This window comes from Abramis brama (genome assembly GCF_963993115.1).
Source record: "Abramis brama genome assembly, chromosome: 3".
Classification (NCBI taxonomy): domain Eukaryota; kingdom Metazoa; phylum Chordata; class Actinopteri; order Cypriniformes; family Leuciscidae; genus Abramis; species Abramis brama.
The window spans coordinates 30,073,352-30,099,508 of NC_139965.1; the positions used below are offsets into that span (position 1 = coordinate 30,073,352).

The window sequence follows — 26,157 nt, forward strand, 5'->3', positions numbered from 1 at the left end:
ATTTTAATATATTTAAAAATTATAATTTATTGTTATTTATTCCTGTGATGGCTGAATTTTTAGCAGCCATATCTCCAGTTTTCAGTGTCACATGATCCCTCAGAAATCATTTTAATATGCTGATTTGCTGCAGAAGAAAGATTTCTTTTTATTATCAATGTTGAAAACAGATTTCGATTTCAAATTTAATGCATCCTTGCAAAATATTAAAAGAAAAAAAAAAAATCATACTGACCCAAAACGTTTGAATGCTAGTGTTTTTGTGTTCACTTCATACTAATGTTACAGTACAGCAAACACGCATGAATCTACTGACCAGCTCTAGACCAGCTAGTGGCTCCTGTAGTCCTGGAGGTAGACCAACCCAACGGATGACCCCACACAGCGGTGGGTTCTCTTTGACCTCCACCATTGACCCGACCTCTAACCCTGGCTGGCCTTGTGGTGGTGATGGAGGCCTCTGGACAGGCGTGGTAGCAGGTGGCAGGACCTCCTGCTGCTCTCCCATCACTGAGCCAGCAGACAGGGAGAGGGGGCCGTGGCTCATGCTCCCATTGGGGCCAACTTTGCGGCTCAAGCTGAAGGGCAGGGAGTGGAACTTGTTATCAATGGGCAGCGAAGGGTTTGTGAGTGGAGCTCGAGAGGGGGACGAGCTTGGGTTGAAGTCTGGGGGCATGTCCGTCAGGGATTTGGCCGGGTCCTCACCGACTATCAAGAAACAAAGCCAAAGAAATGAGAGCCTGTACCAAGAGGTCATAATAACCAGAAAATGCATCAGTGTGAAGGACCAGGAACTGATCAATCAATTTAAACCATCAGATGACATTCACAGCTAATGTTATGAAATTATAATAAATGGTTCAAATGGCTTAAATGAAAGAGTTATCTGTCATTAAGGAAATTTACATTAATACACTGCCGTTCAAAAGTTTAAAGGGGTCATATTATGCCCTTTTACAAAGTCTTGATTTAGTTGATTTAGAATATGTTTTCATGCTTGATTGTTCAAAAAAACGCATTATTTTTCACATATTTTACATTATTGCAGCCTCTCTCCCTGGTCTGGCTCGAACACGCCGATTTCGATAAAGCCCCTCCTTCCGAAATATGAAATGTGCTGTGATTGGTTAGCTGGCCCAGTGTATTATGATTAGCAGTGCTTAGCGTGTGTTCTGGAAATGTCCCGTCTCTCCATAACAGCGAGTCCTTCTCTAGTGTAAATATTAAGGTTATTTCATACCAATTCAAGCCCGATTCAGATCCTGACAATGTTAACGAACAAGAGGATCGTGCAGAACGGATTTCATACACAGACTTTGCAAGCACGGATTTACCAGGACATTTCAGAGTGGTATGTTTTTTTTTGTAATTATATTATACATTATAGATACAATGTTATCCACCATTTAATTGTGATATTTGTCGGAAAACTAAGGTAATACAAACAGTAATCGATCACAAAACCATGGTTCATTTTCCTAAGGAGCGGTGAACCGTCTTACAAAAGCAACAGAAAACAAGCTGTTCTCCATAAAATGTACAGCGCACAGATAAACGCTGGGGTTATAATTTTCAGGAACAGTGTTTAAAATAAACTAAGCACTCTAAGTTCGTCAGCCTTAAGCCGGTGCGATTTTTGCTGTCGTGCGACCTCACAGGCGATTTTTTTCACTCAGGCTCTCTACAGGCTGTCCCCTTTTGCCAAATCATACATAACCACGTCATATAGGCTAAATTGATTAATTTTATTAGACTATAGCTCAGTGGCTGCAACCATACAGCGTGTGCATATACACACACACACACACTCTCTCTCTCTCTCTAGTTGTTTCTGTTGAAAGGAATGGCTGCTGTTCTCTGCTTTTCAACAAATCATTTGCACACAAATCCTTTTTTTTCTTTTTTCTATCCGAAGCTAGCAGCAACATTGAAAGCTCCAGTCTCTGTGTTTAGCGTGAAAGTTCATGCGATTGCCACCGGCTCGCCGTACAGTACAGTCGTGTTGTGTACCAGCTGCTTTGATGCGATTATCAGGTTAACTGACTTGTAACGTGTGCAATATCTCACGACCTCCCCAAAGGTCCGAACTTGCACAGTGTACGCCCGCCTTTAGGAACGTTGCAGAAAAACCAGTGTCTCTTTAGCATAGCGGCAACACCGTCTTCTCTAATGTAGCTCAACCAACCCCTTTTTTTTACATATTCCGTGGGCGCGGATTATTTAAATGAGTAACATTGTGACTTCATAAGATCCGGAAAAATCGCGTTGTAGTCCAAACGAGTCATTCGTTGTAGTTCTTGAAAAGGGGATTCTGTAAAATAAAATATCTCCCTTTGGAGTGGACTTTGAGCTTTGTAAACTTGCAGATCTTTTTTATGCTCAAACAGCAACATTACACACTAACTAAAGTTGGAAAAAAATTAAGTGAAAAAGCATAATAGGACCCCTTTAAGGTTGGAAAGATTAATAAATAAGGTTGGTAAGAAGTCTTTTATGCTTACTAAAATGCATTTATTTGAAAAAATACAGTAAATAGTAACAGTAATAGTAACTAGTAATATTGAGAAATATTAATATTAATAATAGAATTCAATTGTTTTCTATTTTAATATATCTTTTAAAAATCTGTGACTGAAATCAGTCTTCAGTCACATGATCCTCCAGAAATCATTCTAATATGATGATTTGGTGCTCAATAAACATTTCTTATTATTATTAATGTTGAAAACATGATTAAAAAAATCAGTATTCTTTGATAAATAGAATGTAAAAAGAAGCTGTTCTTTTTTACTTTCAATCTATCAAACACAAAAAAATGATCATGTTTTCAACATTTATAATAAGAAATGTTTCTTTGAAATAGAAAACTTTTGTCACATTATAAATTCCATTACTGTCTTTTGATCAGTTAATGTATACTTTAAAATTATGAATAAAAGGATGAAGAAGAAAAGGATGAATTTAATTTTTTTTTAAATCTTACTGACCCAAACTTTTGAACAGTAATGTAGTGTATACTAAACCACAGCTTAGCCAAAATATGATGTCCTCTCAGAGCTGATCAGTGCTGGTTATTTTCTCCTCACTGAAGCACATACTAACACATAAAATATGAAGATATTGGTAAACATTGTTATGCGTTGCAGGAAAAAGTCACCATAGGAATCAAGCATAAGAATTGTGGTGAACAGACAGCCTGGTGAAGGAGAACAAAAGCAGCACAGGCCACAAACACAACATAAGACCCATAACCAATAACAAGCCGCCCCTGCAACGTCCTCCAATAGTGCATGTTAGTATAGTGTGACATGAAATATGAAATAGTTACACAGATGAAAGCAATGTTATAAGGAATACAGTGTCCCAATATGTTCAACGCCAAATACATATACACACACATACAATCACAGTGGAGTGGAGATATGGCTTGATTGTACCAGCAATACCAAATATAAAAGGCTTTCACAAAACATACAAAAAAATGAAACTAGTCACAAATACTAAATATGCCATATATGCTGCAACTAACAAATTAATGCAGTTTACAATAAAAAATAGAAATTAAAATAAATAAATAATTTATATTTAACTTTTTTTAATTAATTAATTTTGTATTGCCTTATAGCTAAATTTATTTGAAAACTGAATATGAAATGCAAGCACAAATGTCTGTAGTACAGAACATTCAGAAAAACACCTGAGATGTTCATTTTCTGATCAATGATGTCATGCTATGAGGTTGCATGCCACTCACGTCACAGTGAACCAGACTCCCAATAAAAGATCTCAGCAGCAAGTTGCTTTTAAAATCACAGCTGATGTATTCAAAGGCATTGATTAACATGTGATGACTTATTCATGACAAGATTATTAAAGGAACTTAAAGTGAAGTAAGCTCTAATTTTAGGCTAGAAATCTGAAGGACGGCACCTTGCTGTTAAGATGTTTATCATTAGAGTTCCGCAGTCTTCCATTTGTATTGATTATTGATTACCTTCATCTATGTACCATGTGCTTTTGGCTTTGGACTGGGCAGGGTGATCGACCGAGCTGCCATTTAGTGTATAATAAAACTCAGACTTGCTCCTGCTGCCAGGCTGCAGGCCTAACCCTGAATAAGAGTCACGATAGGAAGATAGACAGTAAATAGTGTGTGTGTGTGTGTGTGTGTGTGTGTGTGTGTGTGTGTGTGTGTGTGTGTGTGTGTGTGTGTGTGTGTGTGTGTGTGTGTGTGAGAGAGAGAGAGAGAGAGAGAGAGAGAGAGAGAGAGAGAGAGAGAGAGAGAGAGAGAGAGAGAGAAAGTGAGAGAATGCAAGAAAAGGGGGGAATATGTGTTTCTACATGTGGGATAAAGCAAAATCTAAGATTTGTATATGGATGTCATGTCACCATAACAACTCTGAGACATTTGTGTGTATTCTTGCAGAAATTAGTGAGTGAGTGAGTGAGTGAGTTAGTGAGTGTGTGAGAGAGAGAGAGAGAGAGAGAGAGAGAGAGAGAGAGAGAGAGAGAGAGAGAGAGAGAGAGAGAGAGACTCCAAAGCGAGTCATGCAGTGTTCAGCAAAGCTTATTATGTCATATCCAGTTCATGTTAAGATAATAGAGAATGGTTCTAGAGAGGGATAAAAAAACTCAAATACACCATTACCTTAAAGAGGTCATGACATGGATTTTTTTTAATTATTTTAATATGTTTCTTTAGGTTTACTTATAATGTTTAGTTTTTTGCACAAAAAAACAAACAAATATATATGCAGAGAAATCATTATTTTCAACTTTCATTCTGACCCGCTGTCTGAAATTATCCTGTTTTTTAGAGGCGGCTCCTTTAAGGCTTGTCAGTAAACGGCCATTGTTATGATAGTCTAACGTCATTGCATAGGAAACAGTATGAATGCCCACTCGTTATTGCAAGCAAGTAAGTGTTTTGAAAACATTATCAATATTATGTCATTTGCAGACATAGCATTATGAAATCATTTACTTGTGGTTTGTGATGCAGCTGCTGTCAGATCCAATACATCTTTCAACAAAAGTTTATTTAAAAACTCTCCATTACAGTGTGCCTCGTTTACAAATCAAAATGCTCCGAACAAACATATAATCCTCCGATGCGATCCGGTACACAATTAAAATAAACCATCCACTTGTTTCCGATTCAGGGATCCTTCTGAAGTCTGTACAGAAATGCAAACGTGCTGTTTAAACTTGACACGAACAAAGTGAAAATTATTTTATTCTTACATTTGTCCTGTTGGCGACAGACTCAAGTGCGTGGAGTTTATCAGAAACTGAATGCGCATCTGTATACTGTACACTACAGTGTAGACAGCGTCAGTGATTATAATGGGTTCTATTTGCTTTTGATGCGAGTGGTGATCGCATCTAGCGTCGGCAAATGCAATGAATGAAAGCGGGCGGGGCCTATGGTGCAATGAAGTATAACTATTCATCAATGCCTTGCTCTGGAAGTAGTCATATGCAAATGTATTTTTGTGATGTCACAGATCCCGCAATATCAAACAGAGTTGTTTTTGGAGCTTGATAAAATAAATGCTTTGTTTATAATGAGGAGGATTTTTTAAGCTCTGAAACTTGCAGGATGTTTTAATGGTATAACACCTCTTATATGTCAAGAGATCAAGGCAAATTTGATTTCTCATGTCATGACCACTTTAAAGGATGTCAATCAGTACCAAAGAATGACTGTTTTCTGCTTTGTTTTTTTGTTAACATTTCTTTCTTTCAAACAAGTAGTTTTCCAAACCACAGACTTTCATCATATCAAGTAAATAAAATCCAACAATTTTAACAACAGGCGTATGATCTTTATGTCAGGTATCCCCCTAATATAATAGCACTGTGTCAATACTAGTGATACCTATGAAGAAGAATCCAACAGAAATTGCACTACACAATTCTAAAAACAGTATATAAAAAATTGTCAAATTTCACCAAAATGGATTAGGCATAATAAATGCATTCTATAGCATCACAATATACAGTATAGCGTCTGACAGGCGCCTTCCTGTGTGCATGCTCTGAGACAGAGCGGGATGAGGACAGGTAAAGTATTCTTTGGGCTTAAAGGCCATTTCACATGGGACACGGCAGTGGTGAGTGTCTAGTTTATTTTTCAAAGGAGACCTGTGGAAAGGGCAAGATGTAGGCAGTTTTTCTGATTGCACGCAACCAGTGAAATCTTGCTTGGTGAAATCTTGCCTAGTCAGTCCTTGCTAGTCATTTGGGCTCATGACTAAATGGTCAAATACTCACAAAAATACGTCAAAATCTCAATCTTGAAGAGCATTCACATAAAAAACTGAGTGAATGTAAACAGTTGGGAGAAAATCGCATTGAATATCAATAATATATATGATCCGTGCATTAGATCTTAAAGTGATATTAGCTTGCTGCTGTCTATGCCTTTATTTGAATCAAACAACAAAAGAAAAAGAGAAAATCACTCACAGCTCTTGACTGAATAACTTATATTCAATAATTACTTAAGATATTTTTATTTACTTTGGCTAGGCTAGTATTAGTCTTTGATGTGGTCTCGAATTGAAAAAAATTCATTAGCATCTAAAAATTGTATGTTGTAAAAACATACAGACTACATACAGATATAACAGGATAATTACCTTTGCTCTTTGGTTTGCTCTGGCTGCCAGGTTTGTCGCTGCCGCCTCTGCAGGCAAAGACTTTGGTCAGCCTCTGATCCTGCATGGAGTATTCTGTAAGCAAATAAAGACACACAAACTGCTCACATATTCTATCAACATTTAATCATGTCATTCAAAATCCATAAGATTCTCTTCTTTACATGGGACAAAGGAGATATTTTTCTCACTTAAATAATTTTTTTTTTTAAGTTATTGGATTTATCCAATAACATTACTAATGTAATAATCTGAACTTTCGGTTTGATTTCAAAAAATGTCCAAATACAGCGCAAGTTGATATTGTTGATATTGCGAGGTTAGTATTCTGATCATATTTTTTTACCCAAGCACATTTTACCAATTCCAAACCACAGAAATCTTAATAACTACTATTAAAGGGATACTCCACTTTTTTGGAAATAGGCTCATTTTACAACTCCCCCAGAGTTAAAAAGTTGAGTTTTACCGTTTTCGAATCCATTCAGCCGATCTCCGGGTCTGGCGGTACCACTTTTAGCATAGCTTAGCATAGATCATTGAATCGGACAGGACCATTAGCATCTCTCTCAAAAAAAATGACCAAAGAGTTTTGATATTTTTCCTATTTAAAATTTGACTCTTCTGTAGTTACATCGTGTACTAAGACCGAAGGAAAATGTAAAGTTGCGATTTTCTAGGCTGATATGGCTAGAAACTATACTCTCATTCCTGCGTAATAATCAAGAAACTTTGCTGCTGTACCATGAGTCCAACAGGCGTAATGATATGACGCAGCGCCTGAAAACAGGTCTAATAGGTTAGAGCTGCGTCATATCATTACGCCTGCTGGACTCATGCTACGGCAGCAAAGTTTCTTGATTATTACGCAAAAAAAGTGGAGTATCCCTTTAATTTTGTATTTAATCATTTATAAGTGATATATAATTGAAAAAGATATTTCACATCACTTCAGCTTGTGATTCTTATTAAGTGTGGGTCATATTTCAGGATTCTTTACCATAGCAAAGTCTCTGAGATCCTGACAAATTGTACTTCTGGAGACTCCAGGTAGGTTGCCGTTGGCAACTGGAGACTAAAGGGTTCCTGATGGTTTCACATCTAATTCTTCACCTTATTTATTTATTTTTTTCTGCAGTTAACGTGTATTTTCTTTTTGGTCTGTTTTTGTATGACCCTGCTAAACCAATGAGCTTTTTGCTGTCCATTGGTTACGCCTTAATTTTGCAATTTCTACTATTGCATTGGTATTGCATTCTTCTCATGAGCATTTAGTAATTTTTTACTTTTTAGTGCGAGTTAAATCTCTTTTTTTGGCCCATTTTTACTGAAAAGGAAACCTGCTTAATAATTATGCACACCTAGATTTATAGTAGTTAGATAGATAGTATAGTAGTAGCTTAATGTGGTATTGAATTGGTAAAATGTGCTTGAAAAAAATATGATCATAATAATTATGCACGCACTGTATAAATCGCATACAGTATCACACATAGAGCAGCAGGCTATACCCTGAGTAACTGTGTTAAATATCCCTTTAGTTTCACAGACTGAATAAGGAAGAGTGGTAGCTTTAAGACATTAACAACCAAGACATCTTGCCCACACACATGAACATGCACACAAACAAACAAATCATTAAATAGAGAGAACAAAGAGAGCTCCACACACTCCACTCACAAAAACAAGACCTTTAGACAAAAGAGCTTCTGTTTCCTGCGAGTTAACATGACTCACATACACACACACACGCTTTCTGACAACAAATATTTAGCCTACACCCTGACTTGAAGTCTAAAACACACAACGAAATCTATAAACAATAACTCAATAGAAAAGCAATGTAATAAACTATACATTTTTAAATAAATGTAATGACTGTTTTTTGGTTTTAAATTAATTTGCTATTTTATAAAAACTTTCTTGTCCTATGATTTTTATATTCTTTTGTAACATCCAAGTACTTGTTGTAAAACTTTGCATCTGAGGTGCTCAAACTCAATCTAGAAAAAAATTGTACAACTAAAAGGTTTCTAGCAGTAAGTAACCACACTAAAAACCAGAATAAAATCCAATACAGAAGTATAACTATGAAGTGAGAACCCTTACCTGGCATCACATCACAGATCGGGACGAGACGGGTGTGTTCATGACTAGCAAAATTACACAGCTGTTTACCGTCGATGATCCCATCCCAGTCTCCAATGGGATTGTCCTGAGGGCGAGAGGTACAGCACCCTATTACTGCACCTGACCTAGATCATCTCATAAGCATTCACATCTATAACACTCTAATTTCCACCTCAAAATAAACACTTTCCAAACAAAAGTTGGCCTGTCTCTATCTTCAACTGCGTTCCTGTTCTGACCCAGACAGGACCCATTTCACTAACTGAGAGCTGTAATTCTCTAATGGCTACACTACACAACCTACACTATCATCAGAATGACTGATGTATCTGGACTCTAAACCCACACCCTTCACATGCCAGATCTCCACTGTTTTTTGTTTTAATTTATATTTCTAATGTATAGCCCTTTCCTTGATACTATTTTATGTATCTATTCAACCAAATAAAGCCACAAATATCAAATCTAATCTATTCAATCTATTATTAAAGACCAATAGCAAACTAAAAGTAATAAAATAAAAATAACTCCTCAAAACCTAAATGCTATTCACATCATTTAGATCTCAGTGATAGCAAGTCCAGCTGAGCTCTACTGAAAGAGCAGTAAGAGTTTAACAGAAGAGAGAGAAACAAAGGGTGAAAAGAGGAGAACAGTGGAATGGCGTGTGTTGGTTGTGTCTTGTGTGAGCATTTGGCAGTACGCCATTATGGTGGTCACACAGAGCAAACTGAGCTGTCTCTACATTTCTCCTTCAATCCATCCCTCCACTCTGACGGCAGCAAAAAAACAGCATTAATTTGAAATAGAAATCTTTTGTAACATTAAAAATGTGTTTACAGTCACTTTTCATCAATTGAATGTGTCCTTGCTGAATAAAAGTATAATTTCTTACAGAATTTTTTTTATTACCAACACTAAACTTTTGCGTACAGTATGGCATATGGTGGCGTATTTTATCATGTATTTTATATTTTTATAGGCTGACATTACAGTTTGTTTGTTTTTGTTTTGTTTGTTTGTTTGTTTGTTTGTTTGTTTGTTTGTTTGTTTGTTTGTTTGTTTGTTTGTTTGGGGAGGGGGTCTGCATCAGTCTATAGTGGATATTTGTTTGTTCATGCTCATTTCTCCTATTTTTTAGGTTACCTTTGCCATCAACACTCATTTAAAGTTAATCTTTAAACACACTAATACATTAATTAAATTGTTAAATGTAATCTTTATCAAATCTCAGAATGAATATCCATTTTCTGTACATTATAATGTGATGCCTATAGCATGTGACATTTAAAATTACTGAGTTTAGCTTTCAGGGATTTAGTTATTTATTTATTTAGACAAAATAAAATATAATTTATCGGTTTCAGACAAAATGCACTGCATAAGCCAGAATTTGTATTCCTTGTATTCTATTTTAATAATAATAATAATAAACTTCACGTAAAAAGCACCTTCTAAAATACCTGACCTACCTGAAAAAATACATATCTTAATGCAAATGCTAATATTAAATTGTAACTTTGCAGCTAAGAACAGTTATTCACCATCTGAACAGTCTAATTAATTTACCATATCAACACCAACGTAGTATCCAAGACTCTCGTTGCCAGGCAGTAAGTCACAGAAGATAACAGTGCCCCGTTCCGGGCCGTCTCGTGTCTGCACCAACACTCGAGAGTTGATCTCCAGTGGTGGTACTTCGCCTTCCACTTCCGGGTCATTATCCTCTAGCGTCACACGATCCACCTCCAGCTCCTCATCTTCCCAGAGCTCAAGTTTATCCAGTGCAACGAAGACTCCGCATTCATCTTCACAACGAAACAGCTGCTGACCCTGATAAGAGCCCTCTGTGAAACCTTGACCCCGGCCCTCCTCCTGAAAGACAGAAAGGTTTTCAGAGGATAAAAAAACACTGCATACACCAATCCAGTCATAAGAACTCACATAAATAACGTGACAAATTTGCCATATGAACAGAGGTTATTGTTGATGTGTGATGTTTGAGTCTGGCCTTCACCCACACAACAGCCTACAGGCTATAGTTATGTTCGTTCAAATCTTCCAGCTGAGCCCTGGAGACAAATGCAGCTTTGTCCTGTAATGATCACACGCTCAAGGGCTGGGTGAACCCAAAACCAGACAAACAACGCAAACAAGACAAACAGCATTGCTCACCAGTAATTCAACACCAAACCAGATCCCGCTCAGCGCCCGGTCAGGAAGCAGAGCTCCTTTAAAGCGGACCACACCTGGAAGGGGCTCGTCCCCGGACCTCAGCTGCACTCGGACTTTTGATCCACAGTTGATGTCATGGGCCCTGTCCAGGCGCGCTCTGTTGCACAGCAGACTGTAACGCTCTTCGCAGTTGGTGATGGGGAACAGCAGCTCCGCCAGCTTCTCCTCCAGCTCCATCACGTCCCGTTCATCCACGCTCACCACCACATTGGTCTGGTCCAGGATGCGTAGGCTGCGCTTACCCTTGCTGGGAGGGATTGTGCGACCAAGGCTGTTACGTTCCTGGCAGGCCTGACCAAGGCTGCCGCGTGGGATGCGCTGAGTCTTTTGACCCGGCTTTTCCACGGTGCACTCCTTCACCACAATGTAGAACCGCCAGTCGTCCCGGAAACTGCCAGCAGGCTTCTCCTGGCTCCATAGCGCAGAGCTCATGGCTGCATAGCAGGAGTGGGTTGAAGATGACAGGAACACACGTCGAAGGTCAGAGGGTCGTGAGGGGTCAGTGGGACCAGGAAGAGGGAGCTTTCATGACCTTTTCAATGGGAAAGGGCTAGATGGATTGAACGGACATAAAGAGCTGTAAAAAGAGAGAAAGTGGAGATTTAATAAACAGAGAAAGTATAGAGGTTTAAGAATGAGGTTGGTCTTGTTTTTTTTGTTGGTTTTTTTTGCCTGTTTCAGATCTTGAGTAAGTTTTAGGATGCCCCCGACTGAATATTTTCTAGTCGACTAGTAGAGCTGCACGATTCAAACACCCACACAATCTTATTCCTAAATGACAATTTTATTGCTGTCTATTAAACGTTTGGCAAGTACGATCACAGTGAAACACAGCGTTGCCGTTGCCGCTGACTCAGACTCAGAGAGAGCAGTTGTCATGTACAGGTATGAAACAGCTTCAGAAACAGTCTTTTCAACCACACAGTATAATTATTTCTCTGTTACAAATAGTTCAAATTATCACAAAAGTACTGGAATAAAAGTTTATAGTTCAGATATAAACAATGATGTCTACAGTAGTGATCAAAATAGAGTAAATCACCTTTTGAAAGTAACTTGATGCTTCAAATAAAGATTGTATCGTTTACATTGTTACACCCGTAGTTGGTGACAAGTGACTGTTAATATAATGTATTTGTCACTGAATCATTAATTCAAGAGATTCCTTCAAAAAAGTGAAGTCTTTATGAGTGAGTCAATGAATCATTAATTTAAACAAATAAAATAAAAAAAGTTCAAATTAACTCAATATATTTTTTAAATACTGTAGACTGCAGCAAATAACATTTTGTCAGAACCTCTAGAAAATTGTGTTATTTTGTTCAGTTGTCTATTCAGAATTGTGGGAGTATTGTGAACTCTATTTTAAACAAAAAATTGTGATTCTCAATTTATCCTGAATTATGCAGCTCTATCGACTAGTAGTTGTTCATTTAAGCAGCAAAGAAGAAAGAATATTATTTATAATATTGCTAATCTGTTGTACATTACAGAGAAATACTAAACCATAATAATGAGCCTTTGAAATATAGTAAATTAAGGGCTTAAGCGCACACATAAATCTTGCCACAAAAGTAATGCTTATGAGTGTGTCGGGAAAAAAACAGAAAGGAGACTGTCTAAACATTTTAATAATTTATTAATGAACTAGTGTTTCCTGAATCAGTGTCAGCAGCAAAGAGAAAGTTGACGATGCTGACTCGTCATCTCCGCAGTATAGTGGATGCGACTACAGAAAGAAATGCAAAACATACAAAAAATGTACATCAGCAGTAATAGTAATCTGGTTGACACTGCAACATAGTAGGTGGTGGTATTTCACCACCCGTCACTTAATGGAAAAAAGACGACAACGCAGTGTGCAGGTTTCACTGTGAAACAAAATCTTGTCAAAGGAGACGGCAGACAAAAGTGAGACACTCTGCCTGCACCTGAAAAACGTGAGCTCGCCATGGTGGGAGTTTTTTATTGATTCCGTAATAAAGATGTGGTGTGAACACCCCAGTCAGCAAGAAGTGCTGATCAACAGCAAGTTCTTTTTGTATGCATTTGTACAGTTCTGGTGACGGATGGCTAACAGATCAGAGAAAATGCATGAAATGACCAAGTGTAAATAGGGCCTTTCGTCTAGAACAATTAGCTTTTTTTAATTAGCTTGATCAGCCAGAAATAATAAAAAAAAAATGTAGTTTCTGAAGTCAGTTTGTGATACCATTGTTGTAAGATTGTATTCCTGATTTCAAATATGTTATTGAGATACAATGTTGAGAAACAGTTATGTTGATTTTGTCTTTCTCAAGAAGATAAATAGGAACGGTAATTGCATGCTGGAAATAGCTGTCTGGGGATGTTACAATTATGGCCGCCGAGTGAACTCTCTTGCCTTAAAGGGACTTTGGTACCCTTGGTGTTGCCACCTAAAATTACCAGCTCTGACCAATCCTTCCTGCTCCCCTCTAAGGAACTTGCAGTGGCCCACTAGCATTTGCCATATTATTAACATAATTAGCAACTGCAAGGCCATGGCTGGGGACATTCGTCTACTGCCAGATTTGCCTACTGCAGATATGCCTAAATGAGGTTAAAATTCAGTCGTTTAACATGAGGTTAAAGAACATGAGAATTGCTCAATATCAAATGTTGTCGACATCTTTTAGGACAATGATGCAAACAATGTGTCATCAGTTTCATTTTATTAATGTTCCCATGTTTTAAATAAGCAAATAAAAGCAGATTATACACAGATGACTTATGACAACTAGGCTATTTTCAATTTAATTTATGCAAATGAAATGAATTGTGTAAAATGTAATACACATATACCCATTCAGAGTACTCTAACCATGGTTCTGTTCTTAACTAACACAAAGCTAAATCAGTCTCTCATACACTACATCATTAGCCTGGATGCCAGCCGAACTTAGCCCCGCCCACAACATTTGAGGTCGGGAAGTTCGGTCTGGACTTGATCCGTTGTTGATCCGTTCGAGCTCGAACCAGAGCTGTTCGGACCAATCAAATTGTCAGGGCGGGCTTTATACGATGATGGACAGATGATCAACAGTAACATAATCATCCACGTCACCAAAGAGCGCTTGGGTTGAATTCGTTTACAACAAAGATGACTGCCGCTGGAGAATAGAGATGTGTAGATTCCACCATCGTGTCTGTTATAGAAGATATTGACAGCGCATTCATTTTAAAAGAGGAACAGAGAACCGCGATCAAGGCATTTGTCGATCGGAAAGATGAATGAAGAACATACGTCACTTACTCCGTTGCTCTGATTGGTTGTAGGTCTATCCAATTGAGTGCAGAGGCATTTTCTTTCCTGGTTCGGTTGAAACACGCCCCATAATCAAAGCTCAATGGAGCAGTATCAAACTTATATTCTGACTAGAATCTGAGTATGAAGATGTCAGGCTACTACATCATAGGCTACAGGCTACCACCAGCTACAGATACTGATGATTGTTCAGTAACTTACAATCATGTAGTAAGTCATGTAATGCATTAAAGTTCGCATGCAGCTGAACATCTCCATAAAATCGCTAATCAGAATCACTGATTATAATGGGTTCTATGTGCTTTTGTTGCGATGTGTCGCGCCTTTCGCTTCCAGTGTAGACCTGAGTGTAACCTGCCAGTTTACAGCAATCAGACTAGAATCAACAGTGTATCATTTTCATATCAATGGGTGCTTCTCATTTCTAATTTGTGCATCCTCGTTTCCTTTCCTCGTGTCTCAGCTCCACCCCCCATAGGATGCGAGGGAAGGATTCAAGGGAAGGATTCAAGAAAAGAAAAAGAGGACAGAGGAATCGAAGGAAATTCTGATTTGTACATTGGAATATTCTTGATCACTCAAATGTCACTTCACAGCGTCATCATCTGCGCTCAGAGGATCTGCCCTTATGTTGTTGAAGTTTAGTTATTTAAGAAATTCATAAATAATAATAATAAAGCATAAATCAAATTAATTGTGACAGACGTGAAGGAGGAGGAGAATTTACACGTGCGTCAGGTTTCTTGACTTCCACAATAGGATACACCTGTGCATCCTCGCTCATAGCTCCTCCGAAAGCTTCCTCACTCCTCGCTCCTCGATTCCTCGCAGTGCAATTAGAGAATTGAGATGTCCTTCAAGATGACTAACTTTGATCAGGTTCCGGGTCACAGGCTGGAGGAGGGAGAAGCGAGGAAATGAAGCAAGCATCAATTTGAGTATTGAGAAGCACACAATGATTTTTACTTCAGTGTTTCTGTAGTGCAGCTGCCGAACTACCAGTGAAAACAACTTCTGCGTTTAGCATTCAGATACAATATAACATTATGCTTTTTTTCTTGTTCTTGTTTTCTATTGGAAAAATTTTGATAAATGCTTCTTGTTTGCTGATTGGCTACAGTTTGATAATCTACATAATTAAAGTTTCAATGCCAAATTTCTAAAGCGTTTATTTAACACTGATAAATAGAGTTGCAAAAGATTGCGATCTCGATTCAAACACACAAGCGATCTCATTCCTAAATGACAACGATTCGCCTGTGTCTATTAAACCTTTAACAAAATCACACCGGAACAGTCAAATCTGCGTTGGCGCTGCCACTGAGCCAGAGAGAGCAGTTATCATATACAGTAGCCTATATATGAAACAGCTTCAGAAACCACACAGTTTCGTTATTTCTGTGATACTATGATAAAAGTTTAGCCTATGGTTTGGAAATAAACAGATGTCTACGGTAGCGATCAAAGTAGAGCAAATTACTTTTTAAAAGTAACTTGGCACTTCATATAAATACTAAGATTCCAGCAAAACCGGAGGCTGCAGTTTCAGGGCATTTCTATGACCCTAGTTTTTTTGTGACAGCGCCACCTAGCCAATGCTACTTCAAAAAGAGGAGACCTGATTAAAACTTTTAAACAAACAGAATAGACTAGACCCACATGAAAGTTTTTTTTTTAATCTTTCCACCTTATTTTTAACTTAGGACTGGGCGCAGTCATTTTAAACTTGAAAGTACGATGTTTTCGGTGTCAGCACTCTCCAGTTATTATTTAGCTGGGCAAAAACAATTCATTGTACTGCTGGAGGTATTTGTTTTCAAATTATTTTAAATTATTAACATACTAATAAACACACTAATTAGTAGCGCTTAGCACAATTGTTTTACCATTTACTGTACTTTGTTAAATGGGGTCACACATCAGACGTGAAGCGCCACGCTTTCTTTCCAAGAAAACTGAATTTAAAACTAGAATATAGGTCTTCATATATAGAAACAAATTAGGTTAAATATTCCAATGGGTTGGTTAGGACAATATATCAATAAAATTTATACAATTAAACAACTAAATCATTCCTGAAAAATAATATAAATAATAATATAAATACAGAATTAAATAGTAGCCTAAGTGCTGTATATATAGTATAAACTCCTAATACATACATACTACATACAAAAAAAAAAATAGGGTCCTAGAATGGCGGTCCTGAAACTGCAGCCAAATTGCAGCCAAACCAAACTGCAGCCAAACAGCAAATTGCAGGAATACCCTACTCCTTCAAATAATGATTGTACTAGGGATGCTCATTTCGATTAATTTTCCCGACCGACAACCGCCGCTCGTTAATCGATTATTAACCGTTAACTGATAAGATTATAATATTGAATTGACAGCCGATCTAACCAATCATAATCCGCCATTTTGTCCGACAAAGCAGTCAGGAGAGATAACGTTAGCTAGCAGATTAACATGGGAGGATTTGAACTTGAAAAACTGAATGTACTGACCCCTTTCCGCGGTTTAAAACAACATTCCTTCTTATGTTCATTCATGTTTATCTGATGCTATAGAAGGAAGAGATGATCGGTTCACGAGCATCTTTAACGGATGCTCTTCTACAGCGATCTGTCAGAGACATTTAAGATCCACAAAACGGTATGTAGCCTATTGTATCGTTTAAATTTATTTTAAAAAATGAACAAATTTGAAAGGTGAGACTTTGTTTAATATGTTTAATATCAGAAGTAACCGAAAAGTAACCTGGTCTGTCCTGTCTGTCAGCATGTTGTCAGTCTCCTCTCTGCTCCGCGATGTATTTTTCACTGCGTGAGAACATGGTGTAGCCTACGTGAGAGGAGCATATAGCTTGTCGGACATAGCGACAGTAACTAAGGGTCTTTGCGAAGGGTCAATTGCATTAAATACAAATAAAATGGACGCGTATCTGTGACCTTTTTAAAAAAAAGTTTTTATCAAAGGGTTTATTTTAACGTGCAAAGTGCAAACAGCAGCATACAGAACAGATCAACAACAGAACCTGGATTCAGTTTAAATTTTCACGCACCTGCAGCATTTCTGACAGTGAGAGAAAAACAGAATAAAATAATACAAATAAAAAACAAAATAGGCCTACACTAAATATATTTTTTAAACTTAAATAATTAACAAATTGAGATGACAAAAAGAAAACACTGAATCCGTTTGAACAAAGCTTTCGAAAAAAACGGCAAGTTTTTTTTTCGTTTGACTAAGATTTTTCGTTAAATAAAAGTAGAAGCCCTACCTTAACACCTTGTCTAATTTTTATTTAAAAAAAAGCAACATCAACGTGATGTGGGGTCAGTCTGGAGCGCAGCCTGTTGACAGTTAGACCCGCGGCAAGAAACACCCTCTCCGATGGGACGGATGTCCCGGGAATACACAGGTAACGTCTCGTGTGTGGTTGCGCGTGTCGACGCGCTCCGTGAGTTAATAAAGTATTTTATTTTTAAACCATGCAGCAAACTAAAAAAAAAAAAGAAGATTAAAAAAAAAAAACGTTTTAAACCGTTTAACTGATAGTATTAATCGGTCAAAATTTTTACTTTCGGTTAACGGTTAAACGGTCAATATGAGCATCCCTAGATTGTACAGATTACATCGTTATGCCACCAGGTGGTGACAAGTGACTGTAAAAAATGTATTTGTAATTGAATCATTCACTCAAGAGATTCATTCAAAAACTCTGATTCATCCAGTAATGCCTGCTACAGACTGTAAGATTTTGACAATCCTATAAGATCATTACAAATCGCACGATATGACATGCATCCAATAAACTTGGGTACGACATGAATGTAGACTGTATGATGATGACACCTATTGAATCGTAGGCTATGACACAAAGTTAGTATAGAAGAATAAAATGTCATCAGCATGTGTTACAAGTAGAGCAAGATGAATCGCACTTGTGGCAATTGTGGTTTTTATAGGCTATATGCGCTGAAAAATAGAGGAGAAAGCGAAAGAGTAGAATATGGACGCGGTCATGGCTAGGGAAAAGATGCCAACTTGGCTGGCATGCCAATTTTGCAATGTCTTGTTGATTATTACACCATTTCATGTTGCATTTGTATTGGCTAGTCAGTAGACGTACAGTAGGTCATAGCCTAGGTCGTAGCAGCAAACACACTGTGAGATGATCATGCTAAATTTCCGATACTATCAGAAAATGATCGCAGGCTATCTTCGGTCGCAAGATGACAACAGCCGTCTTTGAACCTCTCTCACTGTATGACGTAGTAGGACAACTGTTTAGGAGCCACAACCACAGAAATTGCCATGTTTGGTCATCTTTCGTCTGGGACACCCCAAAATCATACAATGTGTACAAGACATAATGAAACAAGTGAAGACTTTATGAGTGAGTCATTGAATCATTCATTCAAACCGTTTTCTAAAATAATTCATTCCGATTAATTAAAGATTTTAAATAGACTGCAGCAATTAACATTTTGTCAGTAAATTATTTTGTAAATTTATGTTATTTTGTTTAGTTGTCTGTTCAGAATCGTGGGAGAATCGTGATATCCGTTTAAAAAAAAAATAAAAAAATGTGATTTTCAATTTAACCAGCTCTACTCATAAATATTATTTCTATTCACAAGGCTTTTTGTTGCTCCTTGGAAAACTAACAATAATGATATTTCAACTATCCAGTCAAATCAAATCTGAAACGTGGTTTTCAATGACATACTTTTTAAATTATATAAATGAATAATAGTAATAATGATTATTATTATTATTATTATTATTATTATATACACCTAAATATATATATTATATATATATATACACAATGAACAAAATTATAAACGCAACACTTTTGTTTTTGCCCCCATTTTTCATGAGCTGAACTCAAAGATCTAAGACTTTTTCTATGTACACAAAAGGCCTTTTTCTCTCAAATATTGTTCACAAATCTGTCTAAATCTGTGTTAGTGAGCACTTCTCCTTTGCCGAGATAATCCATCCACCTCACAGGTGTGGCATATCAAGATGCTGATTAGACAGCATGATTATTGCACAGGTGTGCCCTAGGCTGGACACAATAAAAGGCCGGAAGAGACCCCCCCCCCCGAAAGAAAAAAAAGGTTGTTGATTGTGGCCTGTGGAATGTTGGTCCACTCCTCTTCAATGGCTGTGCAAAGTTGCTGGATATTGGCAGGACCTGGAACACGCTGTCGTATACGCCGATCCAGAGCATCACAAAAACATGAATTCATGCTGACTGCAGGAATGTCCACCAGAGCTGTTGCCCGTGAATTGAATGTTAATTTCTCTACCATAAGCCGTCACCAAAGGTGTTTAAGAGAATTTGGAAGTACATCCAACCGGCCTCACAACTGCAGACCACATGTAACGACACCAGCCCAGGACCTCCACATCCAGCATCTTCACCTCCAAGATCGTCTGAGACCAGCCACCCGGACAGCTGCTGCAACAATCGGTTTGCATAACCAAAGAATTTCTGCACAAACTGTCAGAAACCGTCTCAGGGAAGCTCATCTGCATGCTCGTCGTCCTCATCAAGCTCTCGACCACGACTGTTCGTCGTCGTAACCGACTTGAGTGGGCAAATGCTCACATTCGATGGCGTCTGGCACTTTGGAGAGGTGTTCTCTTCACGGATGAATCCCGGTTTTCACTGTACAGGGCAGATGGCAGACAGCGTGTATGGCGTCGTGTGGGTGAGCGGTTTGCTGATGTCAGCATTGTGGATCGAGTGGCCCATGGTGGTGGTGGGGTTATGGTATGGGCAGGCATATGTTATGGACAACGAACACAGGTGCATTTTATTGATGGCATTTTGAATGCACAGAGATAACGTGACGAGATCCTGAGGCCCATTGTTGTGCCATTCATCCACGACCATCACCTCATGTTGCAGCATGATAATGCACGGCCCCATGTTGCAAGGATCTGTACACAATTCCTGGAAGCTGAAAACATCCCAGTTCTTGCATGGCCAGCATACTCACCGGACATGTCACCCATTGAGCATGTTTGTGATGCTCTGGATCGACGTATACGACAGCGTGTTCCAGGTCCTGCCAATATCCAGCAACTTCGCACAGCCATTGAAGAGGAGTGGACCAACATTCCACAGGCCACAATCAACAATCTTTTTTTTCTTTTTGGGGGGGTCCCCAATACAGTAATATTGGGTCCCCAATACAGTAATACAGTAAAACTGCACATTTTAGAGTGGCCTTTTATTGTGTCCAGCCTAGGGCACACCTGTGCAATAATCATGCTGTCTAATCAGCATCTTGATATGCCACACCTGTGAGGTGGATGGATTATCTCGGCAAAGGAGAAGTGCTCACTAACACAGATTTAGACAGATTTGTGAACAATATTTGAGAGAAAAAGGCCTTTTGTGTACATAGAAAAAGTCTTAGATCTTTGAGTTCAGTTCATGAAAAATGGGGGCAAAAACAAAATTGTTGCGTTTATAATATTGTTCAGTGTGTATATATATATATATATACACACACACACACACCGGTATATATAATATACCACTGATCAAATGTTTGGGATCGATAAGGTTTTTAAAAGTTTTTGAAAGTAGTCTCTTATGCTCACCACGACTGATCAAAAATACAGTAAAACAGTAGGCCTAATATTGTATAAAATTGTATAATTGTATAAAATGTCATTTTTTTCCTGTTACTCCAGTCTTCTTCGGTGTCACAAGATCATTCAGTGCTCATGCTAATATGCAGGTGATCAAGAAACATTTCTGATTATTATTATTATTAGCTGAAAACGATTGTGCTACTTATAAAAATGTGGAATCCCATACACAAAAGAAATATATTTGAAATATATTTTCAGTATATATTTTGGAATATATGCAAATATTTGAAATTGGCCCAATAAATATATTTCACACTTAACATCATATATTTTTGTTATATTTCATAATATATTTCAATGTATTTTTTTCTGTATGGGTCCCCAAAAGTGTCAAAATATATGTGGCATATATTCCAAATACATTGAAATATATTATGAAATATAACAAAAATATATGATGTTAAGTGTGAAATATATTTATTGGGCCAATTTCAAATATTTGCATATATTCCAAAATATATCCTGAAAATATATTTCAAATATATTTCTTTTGTGTATGGGATGTGAGGTGTTTTTTTAATCAGAATTTTTTAATGAATTGAAAGATTGAAATAGAAATATAAAATGATAAATAGAAATGTTATTTACTTTAAATTATTTAAAATATTTATTAACATTGTAAATGTATTTAATGTCTTAAAAAAAATACTGCACATTTTGCACATTTATAAAGCAGGACAGAGAGCAAAAGACACACCCCACTTACAAACATCCAGAAAAAAGTAAGATTTTAAAGGGAATGGACTCATGACTTTAACAAATATGTAAATCAGGGCAGCACTAAACTGGGGATTCAATCTATTTTTCAAAAACAGGATATCTTCAAATGGAGGGATAAATATGATTATTTTTCACTAAAATTCAATTAAAAACATTCACTCACTTTTAGAGTTAAAATCACAGCAGAAAAAAAGCTTTTCAAGAGTTTCAGTAAAGGAAGAACTGAAAATTCTTCTGTAAAAATCCCCCTATGGATATTTCCTGAACAGGATTTTGTAACAAGTCTAACTTAGTGGAACCTTACTGAATGAAAGTATCAGTTTCTTTTAATCTAAAATCGTGCTGACCCCAAACATTTGAATGGTAGTGTAAATATAATAATAGGCCTAGGCCTAATTATAAAAAAATGCTGAATAATCATCAACATTAAAATTTAGAGAAGACAATTACACTACATTTTATTTGATGGGGTCCGGTATGGGACCTAGATAATGGGTAGGGGGCTCTGGCCCAAAAAACGCTGAGAATAACTGATCTAGGCCTCCACGGGTTTAGTCTAGTTAACTTTTTAGGAAGACATTGTGCTGAAAAATGGCACAACATCTTTTAAATCATATTTTAAATTAGTGGATCTCAACTGGTGGGTCGCAGCCCAAAAATAGGTCACACGTCTGTTTTGACAGGGTTTCGGAGAGCAGGGAAAAATAGCACTATGCGAAATGCAAATAATAAAATGCATCTATGCAACTTGTGCATAGTTATAGTCATAGTAGAAAGTAATACGTCTATTACCTTTCCGAAGGAAGGAGAAAAATGCTTCCCATATTTTTGTTCCTTACAAAAAAATGTAGTGCATCCAAATAAAAGGTATTCATCTGAAAGGTATTCAAATTCATCTGTCATTTATAGAAGCTTGCCAAAATGGACTGGTTGACATGCCCTTAACCTCAAAAACCATGACCAAAACATCTCAGGGTAAAGAAAATATGGCCCAGACTACATAATATGGGCTCACTTAGAACGAGAATAAACATGGGTTTGTGGTGACCAAAACATCTGACAGTTGACAGTTTCATGTGATTAATTATCGGCTGTCAAGAGCACAAAACTATCAAAATCAAGTTGTACAGAAAATAAAAAATATAGGCCTAAATCACACTTCTTCTGTTTGTGTATTAAAAAAATATTGATTTTCAACTAAATTATACAGTAATAACTTTTTTGGTCCTGTGTGTGCAGTACAATTGATTTTGTTTTTTGTTTAACCCTTTCATGCAAGAATTATGACAAACTGAGTCAGGATTTTCCCAGTGTTTTTAATGCTCTTATGGGGCATGAAAACAAGATTTTTTTAACACATTTTCAAAGAGATTTTCAGATGTCTATGCAATTTTGGTTGTAACTGAAGAGATACTTTATTAAACATAGGCTAATACAGTAATAACACAGCAATATTGTGTGTATTTAACAAACCAATGAATAAAATGATATCAAATCATGTGAAAACTATAAATATATAAAAATATATATAAACGCAAAATATTGCAAATGCAATTGAGTTTGTTCCCTTTCGACCAGTAGCTCGTGTCTATTTCCAGCAGATCCAGTCTATTTACCGATTTGTCGATTTACCATTATTAGCTAATAATTCTGATGATGTTCAAGATGGACAAATTTCTAGCTCTCCTCTCTGAGAAAACCTCAGACTGAAATCTACATTGATCTATTGATGTTTTCCTTTGTGTTTATAATCTCATCTGAAATGAGCAGTGTCAGGGGTAACGGTAACGGATTACAAGTAACATGCATTATGTAATCAGATTACTTGTTTGATGTAACAAGCAATATAAGTAACATGTATTACGTAATCAGATTACTTTTCTGATGTAACGAGTGCATTACAAGTAATGTTCATTACGTAATCACATTACTTTTTTGTTGTAAATGTAAATTAAATCATAATAACACAAATACATTTATTTACACCAACAATGTTACTGCAGATTAAGTATTTTCAAGAACATCAGTCACAGTAATAGCATGAATTGTAGCTCAAATATAGTTAATGAGGCATGATGTCCAATTTAGTGGACAGATGAATAATCAGAATTTCCTCCCAATATAAAATTAATACTTGGAAAATTTAACAATGATATGACTCCTTAGATGTTGTTGCTTGATGCTACAACATGTTTTTTCCTGCAAGAGTCTCCTAGGACAGAAGGAATGGATGGACATTCCGGAGCAACTTGGCATTTCTGACTGGCCTTCGGCCATCTTGGTTTGGAGAAAAAAAATGTGACATACAGTACAACGGCTAGCCATTTGGTGGCAGTGTATAGGATGATGCATATGTGTCCACTGTAGAGGCTGATGTGGAACTATGCCATCAATACCCATGCATATGCAAGAAAATGCTTTTTGAATAGCTGACCTCTATGCATGAAAGGGTTAACAACCATTTTGCTTGTTTATACTTGTGTATGAAAAATTCTGCTACTTTGTTGGGTTACCACTTGGTGTTCAATTTAAAATGTGGGTCCTTAAAGGGATAGTTCATGTTCATCCCAATTCTGTCATCATTTACTCACCATCACTCTTCTGTGGAACACAACAGAAAATATTTTGAAAAAGTCTGTCTTTTGTTCATACAATGAAAGAAAATATTTTTCAACTTTTTCGAATATCCTCTTTTGTGTTCTACAGAAGAAAGAGAGGCATACAGTTTACAAATTATATGAGGGTGAGTAAATGATGACGGAATCATTTATGGGTGAAATTTTCCTATAAGCAACATCACGACAACCACTGACTTGGCTAACTGGCATACCTCATCAATGACCACGATATTAGAATAACCAGCCGAACACACTTGCGCTAACAGAGACTGTGTGACTGGCTGGTTTTTCCCCCAGCAGCAGGGGAATTCACACAGCGAATTAAATCTCACTCTGAGCTTCCTGTATGCACAATAATAGTGCACACATACCACTACTGCATAATGACTAATAGCACGAATAAAAGACGAGACAGGGAATGCTCTGCTGCATGACCTTTTACTGATATTGCACGTGTCATGTAGGCTACCTCTGTCTGAAATGTAAGATGTAGCAGCGAAGAAAGATCCTCCTGCAGTTTGGTTCAGCAGTGATTTGGCCCATCCTAAAAATGACAATACGGTTTTGATTAACGTCTACAGCCTAGCCTACCCTACCCATACAGAGATCAGCATTCTGGTAAATATTAGTGCTCTCTAGGCAAACACGTCAAAGGGTTCCAATTCTTCAAGCCAGCTTAATTCCATATGAATGGATCAAGGATTGCTATAATGCCAAAGCATAGTGTTAGCATTCCCATTTATCTCAATGGCACATGTTTGGCTGTTGTTGTTGTTGTTTTGTAGCTGTGAAACATATGACATGTAAAACAGGGCAACCCTAAGAAAAAAGTTGAGAACCACAGCTCTAAACAATACTCATGATCACTGTGGGGGACTCTCAAGCTTTGAGCGACAATATTCATGCTGACCGTCTGTCCCTCCACAGACATTGATATTGACCAGAGAGTGACCTGTGAAGTTGATGCTTTGTCAACATAGGAAGCATGCAGAGCCAGGAACACCCACCTGTAATGCCAATGTATTAGCAATATGTACAGGCTTTTGTAAGTCAAATCACTGTATCCATGATGTAATACACCCAATGTAAATATCACATCAGCGTTATGCACTTTCTCTAAACTGTGACTGCCGGATGAAAACGATGCAGTAGAGATGGACAGGCCTTACACTAACTGACAATGACCAGGTACAGAAGGCAAACTGTCAGCTTCTCTGTTAAAGGTTATTCCTACTCATAGAGCTCGGTTTGGAGATAATGTCATCGCTGGATAACCCTGTGTTGTCACGTATAATCAGCGGGTCTGGTTACAGTTACGGATCTAAAGCTAGTCATGTGTCAGAGTCTGTAGAGGTAAACAGGTGACATCAGCATGAGCGGATCAGACTCCTCTTACCTGACGTTTAAATATCCCTGTATTCACCCGTCCGCCTTCGATGGCATTTGAGATTATTCCAGTGAAACTCTCGTGGCGCTGTTAGTAATGATGATGGTGTTTATTTGACATTGTCGGATGGGCTCAGCTGAAGCCACCGCTGACTCCACTCCGCAATACTACCGGTTAATGGAGGGACAGTCGCCTCCTCCGTGGACTTTAAACCCGCTGGTAATAATCCCGGGTGAAACGATAAGGGAAACTCGAATAAAATCCGGTAATATTGGTATAGCCGAGGCCGTTGTTTCATTTGAAATCAGTGTGAGTATTATTTACAGTGTGGTGGTTGTGTATGTGACGGTTAAACCAAACATGCTACGTTATTGGAGAGAAACCTGCTCTCCTATTGGACAGTGAGTGACAGCTAAAATCTGATTGGCCATTTCG

The 26,157-nt window shown here is 37.5% G+C and overlaps 1 protein-coding gene across 2 annotated transcripts in view; it reads right to left on the reverse strand.

Moving 5' to 3' along the window:
* The window catches only part of cyld (cylindromatosis (turban tumor syndrome)), a 34,685-nt gene extending 8,596 nt beyond the window's left edge, over nt 1-26,089 (reverse strand). Inside the window, exons 1-7 of one of the 2 annotated variants that reach the window (XM_084108533.1) lie at nt 25,732-26,089; nt 10,968-11,604; nt 10,362-10,667; nt 8,772-8,877; nt 6,645-6,737; nt 3,995-4,111; nt 317-708 (exon numbers count right to left, since the gene is read on the reverse strand). In XM_084108533.1, the coding sequence (XP_083964659.1) occupies nt 317-708; nt 3,995-4,111; nt 6,645-6,737; nt 8,772-8,877; nt 10,362-10,667; nt 10,968-11,459 (1,506 nt within the window). In that variant the 5' untranslated portion in view covers nt 11,460-11,604; nt 25,732-26,089. The remainder of the gene's footprint in view (nt 1-316; nt 709-3,994; nt 4,112-6,644; nt 6,738-8,771; nt 8,878-10,361; nt 10,668-10,967; nt 11,605-25,731) is intronic. The other variant, XM_084108534.1, reaches the window with a different exon arrangement.
* Nucleotides 26,090-26,157: the final 68 nt, after the last annotated feature.